The sequence below is a fragment of the Panicum hallii genome, chromosome 5 (genome assembly GCF_002211085.1).
Source record: "Panicum hallii strain FIL2 chromosome 5, PHallii_v3.1, whole genome shotgun sequence".
NCBI classification, from domain to species: domain Eukaryota; kingdom Viridiplantae; phylum Streptophyta; class Magnoliopsida; order Poales; family Poaceae; genus Panicum; species Panicum hallii.
The window spans coordinates 11664830-11684492 of NC_038046.1; the positions used below are offsets into that span (position 1 = coordinate 11664830).

Genomic DNA, 19663 nt, shown 5'->3' on the forward strand with positions numbered 1-19663 from the left:
ATTGGCCTCTGGAGCAGGCACACCACCACCGAGTTTGGAAGGCGCCGCCACTTGGCCGTCACCTGCGCATCAGGCCGCGCGCGTGCCAGTACGCCCAGACTTATCCAGACAAAGTGGGGAGTAAATCCTCGCTAGCTAGCCAGCCACCCTCACGAGACCCCGGATCGATCCGGCCACTGGACGAAGGAAGGAAGGAAGGAAGGAAGGAAGGAGAGCCCCGTTTCGCTAGCTCGGACTAGGACGCCATTGCTTCATCGTTATCAGCTCGGAATCGTGCGGCGCACGTGCGCGAAATAGCTGAGGATTTGTGAATGGAATTCGGAAAGAGATGCGCCGTGCCTAGAAAGGACGAGATGCATTGGCCAGAAAGGCCCCAATGGCGATGCTTCCAAACCAGCCTTTACGGGTGTGATCTAGCCACTGCTTTTAGCATGGCCCCCATGGGGGTGGGGGGGGGGGGGGATATACTCCCCGGTTATCCCCAATCACAGATCGCAGCTACGCGCGTCGGTCTGCTCTAGAACAATGTTTCTGGAATCGTCGCAGCGCCCAAGCTGTTCGGCAGTTCTAGATGTCTTAGAACAATGTGGATCGGATAATCAATCATCAGGTCTAGCAGAGCGAGTTGTAGAGCAGAGGACGGAGGGAAAAGGGGACATTTTGGCAGTAAAAATGGCTTTTGACATTTCAATTCTGTGACAGCGAATACAGATGGATCACTCCAAGAACCGCTGCACGGCTCTACCTGCTGCTCAGCTGACGGCGCAGCTAATAATGCTACAGCTACAGAACACTCAGGATCAACGCCCTCCGCATCGGCGTCGATGGAATCAACCTCTGTTTCCGATGCTTCACTCGGCAGCTGGCACTTGTCTTCGCCGGCCATCTCCTTGGCCGCCTCGTTCGTCGGCACCAGATCGCAGGCTTGACATTGCTCGTCGAGCACCTGGATCCAGTCGCCTTCGTCGGAATCCCAGTCCGGCAAGGCCGAGCAGGCGCCGGCCAGTTCCTTGATTCTCCGGGCGGGGCTCTCCGGCACGTCGCCCTCGTCGTCGGAGTCGGACTCCCAGAGCGCCGCGTCCAGCGTGCTCTTGGGGGACACCCATTCCGCCGCGACCTCGTCCGCCTTGCCGGCGGACTCCAGGAACGGGTGCTCCAGGAGCTCCGCCGCCGCCCACCGGTCGCGCGGGTTCCTCGCGAAGCACCGGGCCAGGAAGTCCCTGGCCTCCGCGGACATCCACGCGGGCACCTCCGGCACGGCGTCCGTGTACCCGATTCGGTGCACGGCCGCGAGGAGGTCGCCGAGGTCGCCCCACGGGGCGCGCCCCGTGGCCAGCTCGAGGACGGTGCACCCCAGCGCCCAGACGTCGGCGGCGGGGCCCTGCTCCTCCCCGCGCGCCACCTCGGGCGCCATGAACGCCGGCGTGCCGCCGAGGGGGCGCGCGGAGCCCGCCGCGGCCGACCTGGCGCACCCGAAGTCCGCGAGCTTGGCGCGGCCGTCGGCGCCGATCACGACGTTGGCGGCCTTGACGTCCCCGTGCACGAGCGCGCGCCCGTGGAGGTACGCCAGGCCCCTGGCCACGTCCGCCGCGTACGCGCGGACGGCGCGCTCGCCCAGCCGCCCGCCGCCGCTCCTCGCCGCGACGTCGGCGAGGGAGCCCCCCGGCGCGAACTCGAGGAAGAGCTGGCACTCGCCCCCGGCGTCGGCGGCGGCGCGGAAGCCGAGGCAGGGGAGGACGTGCGGCGAGCGGAGCGCGGACAGGATGGCCCCCTCGCGCCGCAGCTGCTCCGCCGCGGCGGCGCTCGCCGCGGCGGACTTGACGGCGAAGAGCGCGCCCGAGGCCGCGTCGGCGGCGAGCGATACCACCGCGCCCGACGCGCCGCGGCCGAGCGTGCGGACGCGCGTCCACCGGCCGCTGACCGCTGTCGCCATGGCCGCTCCGCCTCTCTCTCTCTACTTTCTCGGCGCTCGTTTGTTCGAATCAATTGGCTCGCAGTTGGCCCGCCCGATTTGTCTCTCGGCGATTTTGCTCGCTTGTTTGAAGTGGAGCGCGCGTATTTATAAGGCGGGCGGAGCAACACATCCGAGCGGGAGCGGCCGTGTCCGCGTGGTGGCTCGCTCGCTCGGCTTCCATCCGTACACGATTCCGTAGCAGCGACTCGCCGACCCCCCCGCGCCCGCGGCGGGGCGTGGAAAGCATGCGGCGGGGAGCGACGGGGTGGAGGAGACCGGCGTGTGGGCCCCCGCGGCCTGCCTCCGCCTGGGGATTGACCGGCTGGGAGGAGCTGCGCTCGGGGGAGCGGCAACGTGGCTGGTGGCGCGGAGCACGTGGGGGAATTTCTTCCCGGTTTTGTTTTCGGCACGGGGGGATTGGGAGGGCGTGCGAGCAGCGGGCGGGAGCGCCCGTCTCCGCTCGCTTCGCACTCTCCGGGGAAGGTTGCCATTAGGCCGCGTCACTGCTTCCCTCGCTCTTCCCCCAGCATATTCTCAGCCAGTGGGCAGTGGTGCTTGTTTCCACTTCCAGATTTCCAGATCATCCCCGTACAGTCTGGGTGTGTGCCAGCAGTTCTCTCGGTCCAAGCGTAGTTGCTCGGCAAAGTTAAATTTAGGTTCAGTACCATGTCACGTTATTGCTAACATTTCATCGTTTAGGTTGAGGCAAGGGATCATCATTTAACCTGTGGGATGAACAAGGTCGAACAGTCGGTCAGTCGCAGCATGACGTGCCAAAACTCAAACGGATTGATGCTGTCTCCGTGTCTCGTATGCTTCCACCGGTGAGATGGGATGGTTAATGATTTCGCGGCAGCCACCTGCGTGCTGCGGCTCCCAAGTGGTGCATCCTGAAGCGGCCACGCTGCCCGCCTGCCACCTGCGCTGTTCAACAGCCAAGGTGTCGTCAGCTGGCATGGAGGATCGCCCGTTGCAGCTGGGACCCTGGGACAAGTGGCAGGCCATCCGGCCCCCTTTCTTTGTCGTCCCCTCTCCTTCTGGAAAGCAGAGTACTTTGGTGCTCCGGCATCGCGCTGGCGCTCTGCTATTGGCGGCGAAGCCTGATGCGGAACGTCATTAGCAGTGGGCCTTGCCGAATCGATGCCTTCATCTGGGTCGAAACGGCCCTAACAACATTTCTAGAAGTAGTTACACCTCTGACTCTCTCAGACATCAGCAGGCCGAACCGGCGGTTGCTGGCGGCGCCGGCCCTTCACGCCCAAAGGAACGGGAGAAGGAGAGGGAGAAGCCGAGAGAGCGCACACGTGAAGCCACGCCACGTACGCGCACGGATGCGTTCGAACTGTTTACTCGGCCGTGCTATGTATGCTACCGCCGCCTGCGCTGCGTCGCCGGTGGCGGGCGCACCATGCAGCCACGCCGCGCGTGGCGCGCAGCGGCGGACGGGGCGGTACACGTACCCCGCCGGGCCGCGGCCTCGGCGCCGCAAGACTGATCAGGTAGGCGGCGGCCGGCGGCGGAGCCTCTACCTGGCCGGCCCGACGGCGACACGGCGAGGCCGCGGACAGTTCGGCGCGCTGCACATGTCGCCTGGCCGTTCGGCGGCCGTGCGACCGGTCCGCCGGCTCCCGTTTCCATTTCTTCGACGGCAGGCGGCAGGCGGCGCGGGCGGTTGGAGACTCTCCCACCTGGTCTGCCGCGACCCCCTTCGGTTGAGCTTGACAGGAAGGATACGTATTCTCTTTTCTCGATCCGCTGACCGCCGCACGGGGATGGTTTAGGTATTGCAACTTCCAGCGGAGACAGGTGTGTGAACAGGAGCCATTTGTCGACACGTAGTTCAGTCACGAACTAGGCCAGTTTGGAGCGCAGGAGTTTGGCACCAACATCCATGTGTTCGCCTTGTGTTCGCAGCAGAAAGTATGATGCAGGAGCAAGCTAAACGGTAGTGCTCCATGTAGAACGAACCAACCAACGGGCAATAATCATTTTTATAATCTAAAATTTTAATAACGACGCATGTGAAACTAAACTTTTGAAATTTATTTCTCTTGGTCATGACAAAGTGCTTGGCGTGACTCTTATCCACTCGCAGCAAGCTATTTGGTCATGACAATATGACTCACACGTGAGCCCTTTTAGTTTGACTTGCCTCTTTAGTCATGCCAGATATTTAACAGTGAGCAAGTTGAGGACTCATTATTTAACATCAATTTAACTTTGCACATACTATTGCTAAATTTTTTTAATAAAGAACTAAGATAGGAAAACGCCACCACTTGGCCTTTTTTCTTTGCAATGAAAAAGGAGTTTACATAACTACAAGAGCAATCATCAGTTCATTGCTGCATCATGCAAAATGCTAAAAATTAACTAGAAGATTTGAAAAGCACTATCGAAAGCTTCCATTTTTAAGACTGCAGGTTAACTTTCATATTAGATATTGTAGTAAAAAAGGGAGATATCCTAGAAATTCTATTAACAAAACTTGTAACCATTGATCTTGTGTCTCTTCATAGACAATGATAATGAAAAAAATAATCCAAAGTACCATCAATACTTACTTCTAAATTACCTAGCTAGCTGGCTAGCTCTACGATCAAAGTTAACCTCAAGTACCTTAAAACCTGCTTCTAAATTAACCACTTCAGTCATTCCTAAGTTAACCCAAATTACTCTTAATATTTTCTTCTAAATTAATTGGCCCACATTATAAACACCTTACACAAAGAACCAAAATACATTGCTTCTACTACACACATATTCCATCGGAATAATAGCTTCTAATCATTCCATACAGTTTCACCTAAGCATTATTTTAGGCCTCTCTCTTGATTATATGGGACCGCAAGACCAAGGTAAAAGAAAATGGAAATGAAAATAATATTGCCATGGATGACGGCATATATATATTTTTTCTTTGTAAACACAACACATGTGATGAATATTATGGACGTGAGGACGACCCAAGAAAAGGCCACCAACTTTGCATGATGCTCTTATTTCAATAGATGGAATAGCAAGGAAATACTATCAGTATATCCACACGAGTCAAAAATGGAGGAAAATTTGGATGTTCCAAAATGAATATGTAAAAAATACAATGTTATCCTAGATGCTAAACTAAACAATCAGCCAACTGCTGTTTAGCCCATTATTCAGGCAAAATGGGTGACGCCCGTTTAAACGGTCAAAATAACCGATTAAACGGAAACGGTGTACCACTGTGTAGCATTTAAATGGTGTGTGCCGTTTAGAGCAATGAAAAAATGAACTCGACTAGTTGTAAATTGAAAATGGCCCTGATAAAATCGTCTACGATTCAATGTATCTGGAACTACTACAGTTAGGACCACCTCGCTGGAAGCCTGGAATCGAGCATGCAAGTATGATTCACTTGTTCCGAAGATCGCATCAGACAGGGAGTCCTGACAAACCTAATCCACAGAACTCCACAACCAAAGGAAACACCTCTGCTCCAATCACGTCCTGATGATAAGCATCGTCCCCTTTGCCAGCGAAACGATGATCCCCCCATCGCATCGACAGAACCGTTCCCGGCAGCTCCGCACAAGTTCTCGACAGGTGCGTGACAGATCCAAGCTCACGCACAACCACAAGCCTAACTACTGTAGATGCGATTAGTATACCTCATCACTCGAGCTCTACTCCGAGGTCTAAACAAACCACCCGTGCTTCGCCACCTGCGCTGCTGTGCAGGTATGCTCGCTGGCGATCGAGTTGGCGGCCGCCTTTTGGTAGGCGCTCCCCACTTGCGTTACTTGTCGCGGCTGCGGCCTCGACAGGTGTCCGGGTCACAGGCTTGCGTTGCTGCCGCTTTTATTTTCAGTATCTCGGCGACTGGCGTGAGTCCAGCTGAACCGGAGGCGAGGCGGCGATGACGAGCCGGTGGTTTCGCTCTTGGCGGAGGAGCGCTACACGTTGCGCCGCGCGAGTGGACGGGAAGCCGGGGCGGATACTGGCCGTGTCTGGAGCCTTTTAGAATTTTGGCGTCCTTTTTCTTAAAAAAAAAGCAGTGGACAGAGAGGCCCGGAGCATGAGCGCAACAAGAAGACAACGCCAGGAGGCCGCCGGAACTGTCGAGATTATTTGGCATGGGCGGCGCTTACACTGTGCTCGCTGAAGTCAGTAGCGAGTTATGGCGCCCCTCTACGACGGCTTTGACTTCTGTTCGGTGTGTGTGTGGGGGGGGGGGGGGGGGGGGGGGGCAGCGCCAGTAGGACAGGAGTAAAGTCAACCTGCAAAGGTCTTCTACAGCGTTAGTAATAACTTAAGAAAAGGGGGGCTGCAGTGCTGTGCCGGCACATTAATAGCGAGCCGCCGAGGTCCTTGAAGCGCAACGAAACGTACTACTCCGATCCGAGACACCAGACACGGTACACGTGCGCTGCTGGCACTGTTTTTTTTTTTTTTTTGGAAAGCTTCTGGTGGCCCTGTACGTAGCGCGAGTTCGATCCCCAAACTGACCAAACCGAACGCTACTGCGCTGGCTAGGCAGCGGAGCGCCCAGATGTTTGGAGACCGTTAAGCCTTCTACCGGGATCTCAAGTTTGGAGCCACCGGAGCGCCTGCGTGGACGCTGAGTTGGTCGGAGCACTAACGAGTCCGGACTCCTCTCGCTTATCCTTTTGTGTTTGCAAGCGAAGCTCTTGCGCTTCTAGACAGAAACACGGTCGCCATCGTATCCGTCTCGCGCCCTGGAACGTTCCAAGGCGTTGACCTCACAGAACCTTCACCTTCCAATAATCCAAGAAGACCTCATCCAGTGGGAGACCAAATGTTCTGGAGCTCTCTAGAACCCGGGATGCCGTCGTCCACCAGCAGAGATAGAGCAAAACGTTCCAGAACTTAATCTCGCGCGACTACTTGCACCCGAAGGTTGACGAGAAAGCAGCAGAAAGGCACAAAGTGGCGAGACCAAGCGGAGCCCCGAGGGAGGCAGCCGAAAGCTGTGGACTCCGCCGTGGCGCGAGCTGGCGGCCACGACCCTCCAAACGCACTCTCCCGTGGACTCCAACTCCACCCAGTCTCTGGTGTCTTCTTCCGAGTTTTTTTTTAAAAAAGTTTTAAAAAAATAAAATTCGGAAAAAGGATGCTAGTTGGTAACATTTTAAAAAATGGTACCTCCCACCCATCCAGCCGGCGGGAGGTTCCAAAACTATTAAGAGGCCCCTGAGGCATCCCGCCCGCCCAACGAGCGGGAGGTACCCCACCTGCTCATTTTTTGTTATTTTTTGTTGAAATTTATGTTTTACAAACTATTTAAAATTCGAATTTTAGCTCCTGTGTACCACATTGCCGTACGTGGTTTAGTTGGGCGCTAGCTGCCTTCTTAGTCATATATTCTGTCACCATTCTTCCAAAATATCTATCAGGATCTTGTATGTATGCCTGATTTTCAGTGAACTGATCCCTAGAATAATCGGTACACCCGCCGACGATAAATTTCACAATTGCAACCAGTGGAAGCCCACGAATATCTCGCAGCACCCAATTGTAAACTTCGGCGAAGTTGGTGGTCATTATGCCGTACCTTGCACCATCGGTATCGTAAAGCAACGCCCACTTCTCCTTCGGTTCATTCTCAATCTATTCAGAAAAGGTTTTCACCGCTGAACCAGACCTTTTGCGAGTACGTGCAGTATCTGTTGGCAAAGGACACAAAGCCTCTACTTCATCCTGTGCAGTTCTGGTTTTTGCTGCGTCCTCGCTTCTTTTCTTCCCGGTCAGTTTATCAAGTTTCTGCAACTGCTTTTTAAATTTTTTCTGATTTGTTTCCTTGCATAGCCTCTTGAACATATCCATAAGGTGCTTGTTCTTGAATTGTCTGAAAAATTTGCACCGATGTGTCTCATACACCACCTACTGTGAACATCACGCCACTTAGCGCGGCTCTCCGGTCTCCACACACTCCTCCTGCAAATCTAGTATTGCCCTCAGTATGCCGGTGTGACGATTATGAATCAGTCAGACATCTTCCCTATCCCAAACGACTGCAAGGTTAACCCTTTCAGGAACCAGTACCAACTGTCTGTGTTCTCACTCTTAACAAAAGCAAAAGCAACAGAAAGCAATTGATTGTTTCCATCCACTCCAATAACTGTCACCATTTGCAATCTATATTTTCCTGTGAGAAAGATCTCATCGATGCACAGGAGAGACCGGCAGTATTGGAATGCGTTAATGCATGGACCCAAGCTGAAAAAGACCCGCTGCAATATGAAGGGCAGACCTTCTCCTCTGTCTAGACTTTTCAGGTTATAATAGATTTCAGGATTTCTGTTACATAGGACGGCTAGCAATCGAGGAATATTATCATATGCAGCCTCAAACGTCCTAAATCTCATCTCCAACACCTTCTGTTTTTCACTCCACGCCTTGCTGTACGAGATGGTATACTTGTACTTTTTCTGAATATGCATGATAATAGACTTTGGTTCAAATGACATGTTCTCTACTATCATCCCGTACATCTCATTTGCGATGTATTGCGATGTAAGGTTGCGATGGGTCTTCTGCACCCCGGCAAATGACAAGTGTGCTGAGTGACAATTGAGCATTCCCAATAATCTTTCCACTTACCCTTATAGGCATGCACCCGCCACGGCAGCCCTCCTTCACATATACCACATCGTACTTACGAGATTTGCAGTCGACTATTTTGAACTCTCGTATAAGAGAGAGACCAATACTTAACAGCTTCCTTCATCAATATTTTCAACTTCTTCATCAATATTTTCATCCCTCGGAACAGTTTCAATGTTTATCAAAGGGTTCTGGTGCACACTGACAAGGAATACCAGTGGCTATTGTCAATGACTTGCATTTTGCAGATACGTTAACCAGTCCTAGTTGCTTGCAAGTGGCATCAGCTCCCAGATCAAAGCGTGAGTGGTACGATTTATGATGCACTGAACACTCACAGTGTGTGTCTCCTGATTAATTCCTAATCCCCTCATTAACCAGTTGCATAGGGATTCAAATGTCCTCTTATACGGTCTAGTAATTCCTTTGACCGCACAGTTGAATTCACTTAAATCTACCCCATTCGGCCTATAAATCACATTTCCTTCTCCGTAATATATACTGAAAATAACCTTTTAGGAAGACATATCTGTCAATTATTTAAAAACTAGTTATAGTTATACTACATATTAATACACAACAACCCTAAATTTCAGCGATTCCCAGATTATATTTTCCAGAATCTAAACTATTCAGAATATAAATTATACTAAAAACAGTTGAAAATACTAAAAACTATTCAAAACATAACTACTCTAAGAAATATTTCCTAGATTATAGTTATTTTCAAGTAATTATACGACTGGAATGAGAATATACCTCCAAAGCGACGTGTGAACTGGGCTTCACCGCTTCCTCTTCTCTCTTCCTCTCCTCTCTTTCTTTTTTTCTGATTTTTGCTGAATAAAATGAACATTTAGGAGCAAGTGGGGGTTTATATAGCCCGGGGGGGGGGGGGGGGGCGGGCGGGACGCCCATGCAGGGACCTCTTCGCGAATAAAAAAACCTTTCTTATTTCCAAAGAGTCTCTCGGGGAACCTCCCGCCCGCTGGATGGGCGGGATGTCCCTGGCCCCACGCCTCCCGCCCGATCAACAGGCGGGAGGTACCCATTTCTCGAATTTATCCCATCCGACTCCTCTTTTTCGAATTTTATTTTTTTATCACTTTTTTAAAAACAATCGTCTTCTTCCCCTCTTATCCCCCTGTGGCCCAATCCGACGCCGCCCAACTGTAGCACGCGCGCCCGAGAGCTGCGCACGCTAGGACACCAAAAAACTTGGTGGCCAAACTGGTATGGCACGACGAGTCCCTGGCCGGCACGCGACGCCGGACACCTGCCACGCTAGCTCGGGACGCGCCGGGCCGGCTGAGCCTGACCGTCTCTGTCGCTGACGGCCAACCTCGTGGCTCGATCGTCTCGACACGCGTCGCGGGCGCCCCGTACGTGACGGCCCGGCCGGACACTCCGCGGGGGCCGCCGGCGGCGGCAGCTGCTTCGCTGACCGCCACGGTGGCCGCGGAGCGAGCCTAATCATCGCGCGACGGCCCGCGCTTTGACCGCATACGGCGAGGATCCGCCCCGCCGCGCATGGTGCGCCGTGACGGAGCCCGTGACGCTGGGGCCGCGTCAGCCGTGACCTCTCGCCCGGGCGCCGCCGTCCGTCCGTGCGTAGCGAGGCCGGCCGCGGGACGGCGCGGATGTCGCTGGTGGGGCGGCGCCCGCGGCGTATCCACCGCGTTTGCCCGTTCCCCGTCGAAAGGGGCAGATGCGGATGCTCGACGTACCGCGGATGCAAGCCAGCAAGTGGCTTTTCTTTTTTCCTCTCACCAGTCGTCACTCACTCCTCGCGTCAGCCGTCCAGCCGACGCCCCGGCCGCCCGCGCGGCGCCGCTCGTGGTCGACGGTTTTCCCGAGCACGGCGGTTTTCGGCCGGCCTCACCGCGCCGCGGTTAGTTTAGTGGACGTGCTGGTGCGGACGTGTAGGCTGACGCCGGCGGGCATCCGTGTCGTGCCGGTTCTGGCGGGGATCGGAAGCCGGCCACCGCCCAGTTTGGCCTTCGCGGTCCAGAAGCCGTGGATTGGAACAGAACGCACAAGCGGATGGAATAAACCCAGGCGTTCTCGAATCTCTAGCGTCCCTGCCGTGGTGTTCCCGAATAAACCAGCTATGTTTATGCCGCGACAGTTCTTTGCGGCGCTGTCACTGCAGTAGTTTTCCTTTTGTTTTCTCTTCGTGCGTTCGACTGTTAGTAACATTTCTGAGTGTGGAACCGATCGTGGCCTGTCTCTCGGACAGATGGAAAATTAGGCCTGAGCAGAGTATGAACAAGGGGAATTAAGCAGAGCAGCGCATCGGATTTTGTGGGAAGCCATAATTTTATTTCATCATCAGTAGTAATTCCATTACAGCAAAGCACTAGCTGACATGGCAGCACTCCTACATGACAGTCTGAACCCGGACAGCGTTTGCCCTGACGCCCAACTGAAGCAGCAGCTGCAGGAGCGTCGCCACCGAACGGCACGTCCTCCTCTGCTTCCAGTTCATCACTGAGCCCGCCGCCGCCGACAGCCATGCCTCCAGCTGGCACCGCCGCGGCGCCCGACACCTTGCTTGGCGCGCCGCGCGCCACCTGGACCTCGCTCTGCTGCTGCTGCTGCTGCTCGCCGAGCACGTCGATCCAGCCTTCCTCGCAGTCCCAGTCGGGGAAGCCCGAGGCGGGGCACGCCAGGGACTTGATCCTCTCCGCCGCGCCCTCCGGCATCTCGTCCGCCTCGTCGTCGGACTCCGACTCCCAGAACGCGGCGTCCAGCGTGCTCTTCGGGGACACCCACCGGGCCTTGTCGGCGGCGCCGGCGAATGCCACGAACGGGTGCTCCAGGAGCTGCGCCGCGGTCGGCCGGCCGGCGGCGTCCCTAGCGAAGCAGCGGGCCAGGAAGTCCTTGGCCTCTGCGGACAGCCAGAGCGGCACCTCCGGCACGGCGTCCGTGTACCCGATCCGGTGGAGGGCGGCGAGGACGTCGTCCGCGTCGCCCCACGGGGCGCGGCCGGTGGCCATCTCGACGACCGTGCACCCGAGCGCCCAGACGTCGGCGGGCGGGCCCTGGTCCTCCCCGCGCGCCACCTCGGGCGCCATGAACGCCGGCGTGCCGCCGATCGCGCGCCGCGCGGCGCCGGGCGCGCGCGCGCACCCGAAGTCCGCGAGCCTGGCGCGCCCGTCGGCGCCGATCACCACGTTCCGCGCCTTGACGTCCCCGTGCACGACGGAGCGCCCGTGGAGGTACGCCAGCCCGCGCAGGATGTCGGCCGCGTACGCCCGGACGGCGCGCTCCCCGAGGGCGCCCCCATTCCGGGCCGCCTCGTCGGCGAGCGACCCGCCGGGGGCGTACTCGAGGAAGAGCTGGTAGGAGCCGTCCGCGCCCTCGGCGCCGCCGGCGCAGCGCACGACGTGGGGCGAGCGCAGCCCCGCCAGCACCCCGCGCTCCCGCCGCAGCGCCTCCGCCGCGGCGCCCGCGCCCGCCGACTTGACCGCGAACAGCTCCCCCGACGCGGCGTCCGCCGCGAGGCACACCACGGCGCCCGACGCGCCGCGGCCCAGCGTGTGGAGCCTCCTCCAGTGCCCGCTCGCCATGCCTCCTCCTCTCTTGTTCTTCTTCCTCCTTTCCCTGTGGTTAGTTGCTCGCTCGCTTGCTGCTCCTGCCGATGGTTGTGCTGGTGGTGGTCTTTTCGTTTGGCCTCGAGCTGGGATTGAGAAGGTGTGGGTGACTGGCGAGAGTTTATATGCAAAGGGGTGGCGGGGCGGAGAAGAAGACGACTCGGAGTTAATTTGGGTGGGGGGGCGATTAGTTTAGCTAAGAGGAGGGGCGGATCGCCGGGTGTTTGGTGTGCGTCAAGGGCTCAAGTTGGGTGGGGGTGCGGGGTTAGGAAATGGGCAAGGGGAAAGGCGTGGGTCGTGCGTCCCGCCCACGCGCGGCAATTGGACGGCGTGGGTGGGAACGCGCGGCGCGACTCGTGCGGCTGGTTAACGAGGTCCAGCGCCTGACCCGTCCGCCTCAGCTGGCTGGCTGGTTTTTGTAGCTGCAGGCATGCTGCGTTTTCTAATGGCCCCGTGCTTCGGAGACCTCATCTGGAGAATCTCGTGGTAGTATCATGCGCCGGTGGCCGATGATTACAGAACCTAATTGCGTCAAGAAAAACTATTAGAAAGTCTAATCTTGTAACCGAGAAACGGCACCACTCGTGTTCCTCGTGTGACTCGACGGTGTGCGAGGAATAGTAGCTCAAGATAGTCTCATGCACGAGCTCGTTAGTTCTCCGGTCGGTCGCGACTCGCGACCAGCAGCGGTATTAATCAGAGGAGGCGCCACCGGTCGGGGTCGTCTAAACTTCACGAGCCCTCGGGGTCAGCCGCTCGCTCCCGCCAATTTAATCGCCGGTCAAGACGGGACGTGCACCGGCCGCGCGCCCCGCCGCCCGGGGTGCCCCGGCCGACCCGACGGCCGCGGGCGCGCGTCGTGGCCGCCCCTCCGTCTCACGGCCGTAGCTCCCCCGTACGGCGGCTGGCGATCGAGACCTGCTCCTGCTCGGTTGACACCGGGACCTGACCGGCCTCGGCGTGCGGGTGCGAAACGTGCCGGTGGCCGCCGGGGTCAACGCGCGCGCCTGCAAGCGCGCTGGGCGCTCGACGCTTTTCCGCGGGGGGCACGGTAGCTCGCTGCGTTGACGCTGCGGGCACCGGGTCTGGAGTCTGCACAGCAAAATGATGGCGCGGGAGAGCGTAGGGCTCCCAGTCAGGCCAGCAGCGTTCGCTCCACCAAACCCACCAGGGGATCGGGCAGGTAGGTAGGCGCTTGACTCGCACTGCCGCTACCGTTCGACGGTTATACCACACCCAATCTTCTTCTTTTTTGTTGTTGTTGTGAAACACACCAGCATGCTGACGAAACTAATTCTCGAAAGACTCTGAACGGATCAAATCCGGGTCAAGAGAAAGGTCAGGGGGATCAGCTCTGTTCGCTGAAGCGACCGGCTCCTGCAAGAGAGTGGCAGCCTGGTAGGTGCGCAAGATGCAGCTGGTAACGACCTGCCTGCCCGTGCCCGTGCAAGTGTTTCCCGGTCCGCGCGAGGCATCCACACACTGTCTCCACTAGCGGCAGTTTCCGGCCGCGCAGCGCATTCAACCCGGTGTCTGCTGGTGCCACCGGTCGCGCTCCGTTTCAGGCTTTTCGTTGTAGGCCGTGCGGCCGGCGCTGGACGCCCCGTTGTCTTGTTTCGTTCGTTCGCGTGGTTCAGACTGGTCGTGCGTAGCGAATCACCGGCGTTACTGCCTTGCCCCCGCCGGAAAAGGGAACCGCCGCGGTGGGCGCACGTTTCTTGTGGTTTGTGGCCGCCCGCCGCCGAAATGGCCAGACCGTGCTGCCGGTCCAGTGGCCGCTTGCTCGTTTCCGTTCCTGCTCAGAATAATGGTGGCGGCGGGTGCGCGCGTGCGTCCCAGCGCGAGCGAGCAGACTTGTTGTAGCACGGCACGAGACCTCCCTAGCGGGTGACGGGCGATGCCGATCCCATGGCAGTGCGGTGAGCCGGGCGCCAGGTTTCGTTCGGCAGCTGGGGATTTTGATTTTGAGCCGCGATCACAGCCGGGGTTGGGTTCGGCCCCAGACCACGCACCTGCGCCCCGAGGCCGTGACCTGCCGGTGCGGCGGCCTTGCCTCCACGTCGCCACCGCGTGGGATCCGGTGACCGGGCGGGCAGCGTCTCTCTCTTTCTCAGGCGGCGCCGGCGTGTGCACACGAACCGAACACACCTCCCGTCCTTGAGATCGGACAGGTCTCGCGTGGCTGCGCCGAACTCCACGGCTCACGCGGGTCAACACATGCGCGGTGTGCAAGCGGCTGGGCGAGTCAACTTGTTCGGTACGGAGTGCTAGTTTACACGTACAGGCCTTTTAGCAGTAGCCTCACCATCCTATTATGATTACACCGTCTCGTCCCACGACTAAACTAACCCGTTCGTCCGGATCTCAAGGCTGCCGATTCCACGGGGCATTTTGTTAAGCTCTCCGTGGTAGATAGAGCTGGAAGTGAGCCGGAAACGTTAGAACGGGCTCGTCTCCCTTTCGGTTGAGACCTGCTCCCGGGATTGGAGCAGGTCAACCGTTTTGACATCTCTCCACATACTCGGTCGTATCTGTTGAGTGCTAGTATAAGAAAAGAGCAGTGGTGAATTTTTTTGGTATGGTTGACTAGCGAGCAATGTCAACGAGCAACCGAACGTGGACGGGAGGTGGTTGGCGAACAACGCACGAGAGACGGGGAGAGATCGAGCTAGGTCGGGCACGTCTTGAGAAACGATCAACCAGGTCGGCATGGTACGATTTGATCTCGACTCTCGAGGGGGGACGGACAGTCATGGACGGACGCACCAGTTGCTCTGAACCGTGTGTCACGTTGAGGACCAAGGATTGAGCGCCATGCCTGGAAAGCGTCCGTCCATGCGTGTGGGATGACGTCGCACCCACCATCTATCAGGTCGCAGTGGCTTCTCCGCAGCTGTAAAGATGCAGCGGCTGGAGATGCAGCAGTAAACAAACTGCGATAAACACAGGACAGGATGTGCCGTTTTCTCTTCGTACTTTTTTCTCCCTGTGCTTCTCTTGGCATGCTCTGCGCCTCGATGCTTATCACCTTGGCTTGGCTGCGAGTCGAGCTGTGGCGCGATAGCTATGTCCAGCGGGAAATGGGGCCTTTCTTTCCTGGTCTGAACCCGACCCAGTTTCAGTTCAGTTCAGTTCTGGGTTTTTTCAGGTCAGCCAAAGAGTTTTGGACCTTTCTGAACCTTGAACACAGAAGATCAACTACAAATTACAACTGTAGTTTGCTTCCTTATCCCCAGGCACTGAAAAAAATCATATGTTTCGCTTTAGCTCCTGCTAAAGGCATCTCGAACACTTGCACTCCGAGGCATGCCAAAGGAAAAAGGAAGCGCACATCCTCTTCACTTGCCTATAAAAAAAATTCCAGATTCCTGGAGGACTCAAAGATGGCCTTGAACTTCCTGAAACGTCAACCGGGCGTTGACACCGCGGTTGGCTGAGCTTTAACTTAATGTCGCGGAGTCAACCTTGAAAGGACTAAAATAATAAGGTTAAAAGAAACAAAGGGAAAGAGGATAACCGCATTAACTCAGGTCAATTCCCTCGTTGGACATCGACATGTATCGGTCGGCGATGGGCGCCGGCGGCAAGCTACTTTTCTCTGACCTCGCCGCCGCAGGAATTGACAGCTTGGGGGGAGACGAAGCTGGTTGCTGTGGCTTTCCACTGTACTGTCTGTCCTGACTGCAATTGAAATATCTCTTGGCCTAACACCATCACAGATCACGCTCCAATAGCGTTCTATAATTAAACGCAACGCTGAACCCTTGAGGATCCGGCAGTTCAGCAGCCGGCCGCTTTTGGTTGGAGCTGCGGCAGGTATTGCCGCCTGAGTCAACAAGGCATTGTCGCCCAGAGCCTGCAGCCAGAGGTTCACCCGTGGCCCACAGATGCTATCTCGTTAGGCTGCGTCAGCTCGTTGCGGTGCACTGACGGATGAGGCTGTGCCGTTCAGGGTCAGCAAATGGCTTCAGCCTTCAGACAAGCTCCGCGTGCCTTTTGAAAGCTCAAAAGCTAGCAATGTAGTGTGGCCAGTGTCTAGTCTTGGTATCATGTATTTTTTTGCCAAGGCTAGGAAGATATACACAGGGATTCAGGGAATACGGATCAGTGGTTGGAGAAGGTCATCCATTCACTATGGCATAAAGCCCGTTTCTTCAGAATATGGTTGTGGACGCTTGGACCTGGATGATTCCTGTCCTTCCAGATTGATGATTTGTTGCCCTTGTTTAAGGCTCCCCACCAAATACCACACACACATATATACGTCAGCTTGTAAGCGTCTTTATTCTTTTTCAAAGGTTTAGGCTTTTTCTAAACTCTACTAGAAAAGGGTCACTGGTTTACATGATGATGAGATAGATAATGCCCACATACATATTTGCCACTTGTTCTTTACAAAGCTTAAATTCTGATCCCTTATGGACCGAGAGGAACGGAAAAAAAATTGGAAGAATAGAAAGACGTATATGCTGATGTCATGTCTAGCTGGATCCTTGGAATTTTATTTTCTGGGCGCTTATTTGGAACAAGTATTTTTGTAAGAATTTTACAGCATAATTCCTTGTTTAAAGCACTGTAATTTCCGTAGGAATACTATAGAAGTCTCATGATCCTAACGGGGTCTAGTAATTTGGATTGTACTAGCAGTGAAACAGAAGACCTGTGTTACGTGCTAATCAATGTGTGATTTTCCCAAGTGGGCCTCGAGGCAGAGCAAATGTGCCGTGAAGTATTGCTCGTAAGGCTGCGTTTTGTTCAGCTTTATGAATCTGCTTCTACTTTTAGAAAGCGGAAGCTGAATCAAAGGGTTCAGTTTTTCTGCAGGTGCTTTGAAAAAGTTGCTTTTCTGTAGTACAAATTTGAAAGCAGGTTGTACCCTGCTTTTGCAGCTTTTCCGAATTTATGAAAACTACACACCTACTATTGGTCACATGTACCCTTTCAATTCTTTTTTATATATAAGAAAATAAAGATTTTCATATATAGGAAAATAAAAATAAAAAAGAATACAAAGAAGTTAACTCCAAATATTTTCATATATATATAAAATAAAGATTTAAAGAAAAAAATTTGGTCATCACAAAGAAATATTGTATACTGTCAATTTGCATAAAGATAATATATAACTTTTTCACAGTCGACAACTCACAGCAGTTTGAACCAAACAACTTTCAGCTTTTTCATAGTAGGCATCTCACAGCAGACATTTGACAGCGGCTTTTTCACAGCGCACGGATGCACCAAACTCACCCTTAGTTTTCTTTTAAAGTCCAGTATTCTTATATTTAAAAAGCGTGCTTTAGACTCTTTTACAATCTTTAGAACACTCGTAGTTCTACAACATCTAGATGATTTTTTTAATTTTTCCAATTTATCTTTCTTTACTTGTATCATTAACTACTTTATCCATGCATACACATTTTGGACCAAACGTACTGATTAGCTCAAACAAGTGGGCCGGACGCAAGCGTTTCTGCTTACTCAGTTGGGCGGCTGTTTGCCCCCTGCAGCATGCATTTGCACCAAACCAGCCCAAGCCCAAATACACAAATCTTGGGCCTAACCATCTTGTTATCTTGTTATTCTGGAAAGGAATTGGAGAGATTGGGTAGGGATTAGCAAGAATTTGGGGGTAGGGATCAAGAACAGCAAGGGATAACAAGAGGGCAGTCTTGAGGAGGGAGACGACTTCGTCGCTGGTCTGTTCGATGCCGTCACGGGTGCTTGGTCCTTTATCCTTTGTAGTTTCACCCGTTCCCATGGCCTGGCCCACCTGGCAGCCGCTCTTGAGAGGGCCTGTCCGTGACAGCGTTGGTCGTCGATTTCGTTCTGCTCTTTGTTAAAAGGTTGCACTTACACATACGTGCTCGAGGAACCTGCAGCGCGGATCGAATACCGAGTTACCAACGGCTCAGGCGTTGCTCACTAGTCCTATTACATTGGTTAAACGGTCAACCCACCAATGAGAAGTTCACTTCCTTTCCAACTTGTGTTCTGCTCCCTTGTGGCCATTCCCGGGGACTCCCGAGGCTGCTGAGGCACGGTCATTTGGTACTAACCTACAAGCCTCTTATCAGTTTGGTTGCAGTGATAAATATCCGTACGTGCTTTGCAAGATCAAAGGGCTAATTTACAGTACTCGGATGTTTGGACACCAACGAGAAGTATGAAATATAAACTAATTATAAAACCAATTTTATAGATGGAGACTAATTCACGAGACTAATCTACTAAACCTATTTAGCTTATGATTTGGTAATATTGTGCTACAGCAAACATGTGCTAATGACGGGTTAATTAGCTTTAATAGATTCGTCTCGTGAATTAGTCTCCATTTATACAATTAGTTTTATAACTCCTAATTAGCAACTAAACACATCTGGTATGACCGGACTAAAAATTAATCCCTAGATGAAAAAACCCTAAATTAAGCACGACGTAAAAATTAAGCATGACGTAACAATTTCGTAGGTGTTTATCACTGTATGTGTAGGGGAAAAAGAGGTACATGTCATAGCCTCGTCGGACAACGTGCAATACCGGCTGTCCTCTTTGCCATCACCTTGTCTGCATTACCGTCAGCTCGTGGGCGGCCAATTTGACGACAACACGTGTCAGCATATAGATTAGCAGTAGGGGAGAATCTATAGCTGTGAACTTCTATCTTCCACTCTATTATGAACTTCACTATGACGTTCTCATAGAACGTTACAACGCATGTGTGGGGAGACTCTATAGCTGTGAATTTTACTTCTTTTGTGGCTGCCACTCCTCATCAGTAAAATGAGTTGTGATGCAGATATACCCCACCATTCGGTTAGAAGTCCATAGATCCATAGTCAAAGAAATCTTGGATGTAGAGTTTTTGAACAATCCTTTCAGACATTGCTTCTCTTACATAAATGCTTTCAAACAGTCACTATGCACTGTTTTTCTACAAATCATCTTAAACCTTGGGTTTAGACTGGAGGCAAACCTTCTGATGCCATCATATTCCACGGGTGAGAAAGGCAACTCGTGCAACACAATCATCCTCATAAGCTCTCTGCGTGACAATGCCTGATTAAACGTCCAAGGCCCTAATGCAACTCCATTAGGGGTCATGATATAGTCATTTAACTGACCGGCAGCTCTAAGAGCCTTCTTCCTTTCATTGCATGCTTGCGCAATGAACTTGTTCCATGCTTACGTTCAGCACATATATTCCTTACACAATGTTTAAACAGTATGCATTAATCAGCATCACAATATCTTAGACAAATAATAGGATTAAGCACAGGCAAGTTGTTTGATTTTACTAAGTTTGGTTTCCCCAACAGATTGACTAAAGCACTTCTATTCTTTTCCATGTTTTACTGGTAATGGAACCGAATGCAGGTCCACCTGCAGGTTTGCTATAAAAAAAAGCTACTGAAAGCCAAGACAAAAGTCAATTAACATCACCTCACCAACAAATAAACATTGTGTTAGATTATGCAGATCTGCAACTCTGCATACCACCTGTAAA

General features: G+C 53.8%; 2 protein-coding genes across 2 annotated transcripts; both read right to left on the bottom strand.

Annotated features, from left to right (window-relative positions):
- Window positions 1-517: 517 nt before the first annotated feature.
- Window positions 518-2016, bottom strand: LOC112892418 (mitogen-activated protein kinase kinase kinase 18-like). Its single transcript, XM_025959592.1, has one exon. It carries the CDS (start codon window positions 1931-1933, stop codon window positions 518-520), a length of 1416 nt encoding a protein of 471 aa, XP_025815377.1. The 5' UTR covers window positions 1934-2016.
- Window positions 2017-10727: 8711 nt separating this feature from the next.
- Window positions 10728-12504, bottom strand: LOC112894129 (mitogen-activated protein kinase kinase kinase 17-like). The gene has a single exon (XM_025961743.1). It carries the CDS (start codon window positions 12130-12132, stop codon window positions 10750-10752), a length of 1383 nt encoding a protein of 460 aa, XP_025817528.1. The 5' UTR covers window positions 12133-12504; the 3' UTR covers window positions 10728-10749.
- Window positions 12505-19663: the final 7159 nt, after the last annotated feature.

Excerpts from the sequence above, each read along its gene's own strand:
- LOC112894129 (XM_025961743.1), bottom strand. The coding sequence starts at position 12,132 with ATGGCGAGCGGGCACTGGAGGAGGCTCCACACGCTGGGCCGCGGCGCG.
- LOC112892418 (XM_025959592.1), bottom strand. The coding sequence starts at position 1,933 with ATGGCGACAGCGGTCAGCGGCCGGTGGACGCGCGTCCGCACGCTCGGC.